The 7,500-nt window shown below is 37.2% G+C and overlaps 2 protein-coding genes across 6 annotated transcripts in view; one reads left to right on the forward strand and one right to left on the reverse strand.

Annotated features, from left to right (window-relative positions):
• Positions 1 to 4,268, forward strand: part of RFC1 (replication factor C subunit 1) — a 93,916-nt gene extending 89,648 nt beyond the window's left edge. For both annotated transcript variants that reach the window (XM_075567863.1, XM_075567864.1), the window contains one exon: positions 735 to 4,268. In XM_075567863.1, the coding sequence (XP_075423978.1) occupies positions 735 to 821 (87 nt within the window). In that variant the 3' untranslated portion in view covers positions 822 to 4,268. The remainder of the gene's footprint in view (positions 1 to 734) is intronic.
• The window catches only part of WDR19 (WD repeat domain 19), a 116,466-nt gene continuing 111,008 nt past the window's right edge, over positions 2,043 to 7,500 (reverse strand). For 2 of the 4 annotated variants that reach the window (XM_075567836.1, XM_075567858.1), the window contains exons 35-37: positions 7,101 to 7,177; positions 5,932 to 6,057; positions 2,086 to 4,275 (exon numbers count right to left, since the gene is read on the reverse strand). In XM_075567836.1, the coding sequence (XP_075423951.1) occupies positions 5,943 to 6,057; positions 7,101 to 7,177 (192 nt within the window). In that variant the 3' untranslated portion in view covers positions 2,086 to 4,275; positions 5,932 to 5,942. Of the gene's footprint in view, positions 4,276 to 5,331; positions 5,443 to 5,931; positions 6,058 to 7,100; positions 7,178 to 7,500 lie in introns of all 4 variants that reach the window. The other 2 variants (XR_012787652.1, XM_075567849.1) reach the window with 2 other exon arrangements.

Consider the following 7,500-nt stretch of genomic DNA (forward strand, 5'->3'; position numbering starts at 1 on the left):
TATGTTTTTTATTTATGATGTCGGCGGTTACATTTTCGCTGGGTTAAACCATGGTTATTGATTTTATTTTGGTGCTCCACGTATGGAGGCGGCATTTTTATGTCTTGCTAATCATTTTCATAGCTGAATGTAGTAATTAATTAATTGACATTATCTGTATTCTTTGGATTCTTTTTCTCTATGCATAACAATTCATACTGCAACGTTCAATGGGATTTTATAATTTGTTTTCCATTCTCCTAGTTTAGAGACCTCCCTTTTCAATCGGCTATTTTTATAGCAATTTCTTTATATACTAACCTGGCCCTGATTTTGATGCGACTTTGGAATGATTACTTTCCAGCAGTGTTTCTTTTTGCAATATATGTTCGCGAGTGACACGACTACTTTAATTAGCTATGTTTATTGGCTAGCTTGTTCACTTGGGTCTCAAAGCAATAAACGTAATTTGCCTCCAGCAACGAATGGGTTATTTAATATTGCACGGGAAGGAACTCTTTGAGAGTAATGAAATTAAAACCCCATGGAAATAAAATCCTGTAATCCAGAAGTATGGTTACTTGATTTTCATCTTTGCAATCATTTAACCAGCAGTGTAAAGCAGACCTGTTAAGACGGACTTTGCCTAGCATTGCTCTGCATTAATAGTCTACGTGAATGGAGATTTTTGATCTTGATGTAAAACTTTCAGTCCAACAATTGTTGTAAACTCCTTTTTATTTCCTCATACGCAGGCAAAAAAGGCAAAGCCTTCCAAGTCAAAGCCAGAAAAAGGTGGGGTGAAAAAGGAAGGCAAAGCAAAAGGAAAAAAGGCCAAGTGATGATCACATTAATACCAAAGCAGCCTGAGAGGAGACTTCAGGCCCGGCCAGTGTTTCCTGGAGAAAGGATACACATTGGCTATGAAATCATGTGTTGTCTGTAACTAAATTAGGTGACCTAATAATGACCTGTATATGGAAAGGAGAGAGCTGTACAATATAATGAGCAGCTATAAAGGCACATTTTTACCTTGCTGTTGTCATCTTGCTTGCAAGTTGCACTTCAATGTTGTCTCCATTACTGCTTGTAGTAGTGTTTAGCCCACCACAAGTGAAGGGCTTTATGCTACAAGTACAGTAGGATACATACATTTTAGTCTGTTGGCTGTATAGAAAGATGCGTTCTGTTGGTGGCTTTGATCGTTTACTGGAATATTTTTTAGTGGTTCTTTTCCACATGCGCTTATTTTACAGTGCTCTCTGCCTTTCCTGCTTCTGTACATAGTATATAATACTGCAAAACAGTACTTTTTTTTTTTTGTAAAATATAACTATAAATGTGCATTAAAACTAGTTTCACATAAATAATGTCCTTGTTTTATATCTAAAAATACATGCACGGAGTCTCCTCTTTAAAGGGACGGTCTACGTCTTTTTTTCTTCGTTTAATATGCGTTTGCACCACTTACTGTGAACATTTCACATGGTTTTTCTGAGAGTGTCAAAAGCACTTTCTAATATGTAAAGGTTTCAGAACAGTAAATTGGTATATCTGTGACACAAACAGCGACTTGAACTATATACTTTTTTTTTTTTTTTTTTTCCTGCCGCTACTGTCAGGATTTTACTCTTCCGTGTGTGTGTCAGCTGTTTGAAAATACATTTGTTGTAAGCTACATTTAGCTGCACCATCTCTTAAAAAATATATATATGTTTACCTTGACAGGTTGTTTTGCATTGATTGGTCTCCTAAGTAATGCATTGCTGGTGATAACTGAACACGTTTCTGCTTTTTCAGGATTGTTAATGAATGGATACTTCCAATTTCTTCTGTCACAGAACGTTTAGAGCATTCCTTGTACAGTATTCTGCTGGCTGTTACAGCGGTGTATATTTTTTATTTCTAATAGGTGCAAAATCTTGACCCTCCATATTCTTATGATTCAAAACCATGCAAATATCACTAAAAAAATAAACATTTTATTGAAAAATATGCGAATAGGCAGTATAGTATAGATAAAACTGAGTTCCTTCAGTTTATTTGCTTACTTTTTAAATTTCTTTTTAAAATCCCTGCTGGATAGCAGTAATGAGTGAGTTTTATCACTACTGCAACAGTGTAGATCGAGAAGTCCGTATGTGACATTTTCCATTTTACAAAATGGCCTGTCTGAATAAAAATGTCTCCAAGGTCCTGTCTGAGGAAGTGACTGTCACACATGTCATGGAGGTTGTGCCGCTGAGATCTGCCCCAGATGCATGTTGAATTTTATGCTACACAATGGAAAAATAAACACCAAGGGTGTGATGCAGTATATTGAACTACTATATGCTACTGTAGGCACAAGACAAACATGTTCACAGAAGAGCATTTTTGTATTTTATGAAAAATTCCCTTTAATGGCAAAATACAAACGATGGTTTTTAGGCCTAATTTTGAACAGCCAATGAACATAGCAAGCTATGAAACAAACATGCTAGGCCACGCATATCATTGTAATGCATGTTCCGTGCATCTTGCTAAGATATAAGAACAAGAGAGCAAACAAGTCAACAGATGGAATATTGTCAAAAGTAATCAGATATATTATGAATGGACCTATGTATGTATGCCTGCCTCTTAGTGGCAAAGGGAGGCTACATGTGCACTGGTACATATAGGAAAGATGCAAAGGAATCTAATGACCGAAGTGACAGTACTTTTAGGAAGAAACACACTAATGGTGCACACCCAAGAGCTATTAATACTTCACATTTGTATTATATATTAGAAGTTAACTGTTCCATGTGCATATTTTAAGAATACAGCAAATTTGTAATTATGCATCCACTCCACTATTCTAGCAATCCTTCTCTAGATCTAGCCTCAGTTACAGGACTGCAATAATCTTGTCAAAATGATAGGGCATTAAATTGCCACAATGACACTAATAAAATGCATATTTCCGTATTAAAAGTTGCCTACTGTGATTCATTGTTAATAAATCAGGTTCCATGTTTAATTACTACTAGGCCTGCTCTTTACTTTAATAAAATATTGATTTAAGTTATTTTCAGCCTATGTATCCCCAAAATAAAATATTAATCATTGAATGATTGTAGAATGTCAATATTTTTTTATTTATAACATAAAACACTTCAAACAATCTGAGAACTCTGCAGTTACTCCGTGGCAATTTACCATGACAAGACGATGCTATTTAAGGCAGAGATTTCACCCTCTGTTGGACAGACCCTAACGCTGCTCCATTCATGAGTGAAACGCATAGGGCAGCATGGTCCTTTCAGGAAGTGTAGGCAATAATAGGATTGCAGCACTGAGGGATAGTTTTGCTGAGGTTAGAACTATTACTTTTTAGCATAGGCCAGCCTCCCTCTCCTCCAGTAGGTGCTCCCTTATTATAGCAACAACATTGTGGCATATGTACATTTACGGGGAATCACCACTACTGCCACGGGCGCTCTTATTGGAGGCAGGGAAAGTCTAACGGACACCTTTTTAAGCTTATTGCTTTATGTACACTTTTTCCCTCAACTAATTATTCAATATTACTACCTGCAATAACAGTTCATCTGAATGTGGTTTTGATAAGGTGATTCTCCCTTTGGCTTTTGTGAGCCTATTGCTCTTATATAGTTTTTGGCAAATCATTACCAGATTCTGCTGACAGTAGATTACCATTAGTAATAATATTTAGATACACAATCCATTGGGAAAACTATACCTTCCTATGTTTTAAAATTGACACTGCACATTTCACTTGATGTATTACATCAATTTTATATAAAGATTTTGTGACCTTTCATTTTATTATATAATTAAAAGTTAAGTATTAGCCCCTGGGTGTGCACCATTAGTGCATTTCTTCCTCAATACTTAGACTTCGGTTATTAGATCCCTTCGCATCTTTCCTATCTTGCTAAAATAATTAATGTTTTGTTCTCACAGTGTCCGTTACCTTTCTCATGTGCAACATATATTTCTTCCACATAATCCAATAGCAAAGACATTACTGAACGCGGGTAACACAAAACATGTACCTTACTGATACAGGCAATTAGCTAATTTGTAGTTTATTACATGTACTGTACCAGACCCAGTTATTGTTCATTAATATCGCCTCACATGCATTACATAATTGGCTTTTATAGGTTTACAAAACAAATCCTGTAAACTATATACACAATTGAACATTTTCTCATTTGTATTTATAAAAATAGATAATGAACACTACTATAACCAGAACATTTCATGAGTAGCCATGAGATCGGAAGAGGTCCAAGGGTCACGTTCCTAAAAATAAAAAAAATAAATGAAAGTTTTTCTTTAACAAAAGCTATTTAACTAGTTCTGAGAGACTCCTAGCATTATGGGTAACACTGACGATACAAAACTAATTCTATCACAGTCTGCTAGTTTACTAAACCGATATTGACAGATCTGAATTGCTTTTAGTTGGCTCACACAAATGTAGCAGAAGAAAGAAGTCTCTTACAAATGATGTCTATTAGAAGATGTCAATATGGGATTATATAATATAATCCTGTAGATACTACATGCACCCCAAATCCCCATTGGCCTTGTATATGCCTATGCTGGTTTTATTAGTTAGTATTACAGCTAACCATTTTCTTGTAAAGCAGCAGCTGCACACCTGTAAATTTATACAATCAGTAGCCTGTATAGAAGTATATGGTGATGTTGATAGTTGGGTTTTCTGGCAGTCCCACACGTGATTATTAAATGCCATGGATTTATTGAATGGATAAAATCAGCATAAGTATTTGAAACAGCTTTCAAAGTAAGTTGTCAGTAAAAAAAAAAAAAAAAGGGACAAAAACCCTCCACTGTACAGCAAACACATAACACTTGTGAGCACAGTCATGTCTTAGACCAGGGGTGCGCAAACTTTTGAACGCCCCATAACATTTCTCCGGCGTTTTCTGACGTAACGTCGTCACGTCCTTTGACACATCGCCAGAACCTGCCGGAGACGAGGTAAGGGACTTGCAGAGGCCTCGCATGCTCCCCCGTCATTTAATTTAAATGTTGTGGAGAAGAGCGTGGGGCCCCTGTAAGCACTGCACCCCCCCAAAAATAGTAACGATTTATACAATAAGTTCTCAGAACAAATGTATTCTATTAACTGCATAAGGTGGTCTCTTTATACTTTTTAAATGGGTAGATTGTGCTAAAGCGTAATTTTAACAGACCCACAATATATATATTTGCATGAAATCTTGGCAATCCAAGCGGCACTAAAAAAAAACCACCCCAAAAAAATCTTTATTTTTTTTTTTTTTTTTCATTTTTGCAGCATTTAATGACCTTTTATTGAAAACTAATTACCTAAAATGCTGACACGTTCTCCCGTGACCGATCAGCACAGATCCTTCCCTGGGTTGGCGTAATAGCCGCCTTTCAGTTTCAATCGTTCCTTCAGTCAGTGTAACTCAGCAGCTACAATGAATTCTTATTATGTATTCTTATATTACTAAGTTATCATTGACTATTGTTACAGTTTGCAGCTCAATCTGCTGGGAAGATTGGTAACAAATGATCACAAACGGAAGGTTTGCAAAGATCTTGCAAAGCTGGGGATGTGGCTAAAACCTGCTATAGAATTCAAAGTACAGTATGCTAAGTATATTAACTTATTAAAAATGGCATTAAGAGTTTAATTGCGCCTTTTAATGTCTTTTTTTTTTTTTTTCAATCACTGGCCACAGTGAATATATGGCATGTTAAAAAAAAAAAAAAAAAATTGCCATTGCGGCCTACAATATTACACATAGGCGATATTAGTGCCTTCAAAAAAAAAAATACAATAAGCTTTCTTTGAAATGTTTTCTATAGTAACAAAGTTCAGATGAATGGTTTTACAATACTTATCTAATGTGCAACTTATGAAAAAGGTGGGTGTAATACAAAAGTTAAATGTCTTCTCACATGAAAAAACGCTACAGTTCTTCCTGCTCCTGTCTGAGATAGGCTGAGCAATCAGCCACCTTCCTCAGCTGATTGGCATCCACTCTTTCTGAGCACATGGGACACATGCTTTCAGACTCCAGCATTCTGGGGCGGGAAAGAAAACATTTCATTATAGGTCAATTCAGTTTGAATGGCTTTGTAAACAATGAAAGCATTTGAAGCCCCTGTGCATTAGTTTGAATTTCACAGTACGAAGACCTTGAGGGAGGGGGAGGGGAGGAAGGTCTTATTTTCCAAAGATGTCTCTCCAAAAGGCCCCGCATTGTTGGAACATGTCAGTATTTTGTGGTCTCTGCAGTCCTGAGTTCATGTTTTGAAGATGTAATAAAATTGTGTTTTTATTATATTGCCTAGAAATTGTTGCTGTCCAGTCAAGACTAGTCTGTGTGTGTTTGGCACACTCAATTGGTAATAGTAACTAGAGAACACATTCTATATATTTTTTTTTATTGAGAAACGCAAATTTCTGCATAACAAAGTGGGAGAAGGAGCGGCTCAGAGTAAAGACACTGACTGGCACTGAGTTTGAAGCAGGGGAGCCTGGTTCAATTCCCAGTGTCAGCTCCTTGTGACCTTGAGCAAGTCACTTTATCTCCCTGTGCCTCAGGCACCAAAAACATAGATTGTAAGCTCCACGGGACAGGGACCTGTGCCTGCAAAATGTCTCTGTAAAGCGCTACGTAAAACTAGCAGCGCTATACAAAAACATGCTATTATTATTATTATTATTATTATTACATAATTTGAGGCTTCAATTTTTAATTTGGAGCAAAAGACGAAAACAATCCCTTTTGAAAAGTGATCTAGTTAAAAAAGCTTCAGAAGCAGGGGCTTCTGGGAAGAGAGCTAATGCCCCGGGGCCCACTCTAGGGTGACCAATATGCCGACTGCGCATGCGCGATCGGAGCTTGCCGGCCGCGCATGAGCAGCATGCGTAGCTGGCAAGCACTTGTCGCACATGCATGGCCACTGCAATAAAAATATTTTGCCCGGTACATCGCAATGTCTTGCTACGCCACTGCTCAGAAGTATGACAAAAAAGTGTAATATACACTTATAGAATTCCAATATCCCCTCACTGGAGTTTAGAAAATCCCCCCCCCCCCCAATTTTTTTTCCCATCTTACATTTTGAATTGCGAGTACAACGCTGAGAAATCACAATGGGGGCAAACAGTCCAGTCCTCCTTAACCATGTGCCGACCCTGGAAAATGGAACAACATGATACGTGTGTGTAAACAGGAGTTCACACAAAAGTTATTCAATAGAAAACAAAAATCCTCAAAAGAAGTACAATCCCTGAAATTGGAACTAGCAGCTTGTATCTTTGCATATGGTGTTATGTTTTGATAACTGATGGAAATCAGAAGATCCACTCATCTTTAAAATCGACAGCCTGTTCCATTCAATAAAAGTGAAGTCCTCCGCAATATAAAAAGATACGCCCTTTCCTCTGTTGCTCGACTGCTAAAACTCTTGACTCAGGCCCTCATTCTCTCCCATCTTGACTACTGTAACCTCCTGCTG

This window comes from Ascaphus truei, chromosome 1 (genome assembly GCF_040206685.1).
Source record: "Ascaphus truei isolate aAscTru1 chromosome 1, aAscTru1.hap1, whole genome shotgun sequence".
NCBI lineage: Eukaryota > Metazoa > Chordata > Amphibia > Anura > Ascaphidae > Ascaphus > Ascaphus truei.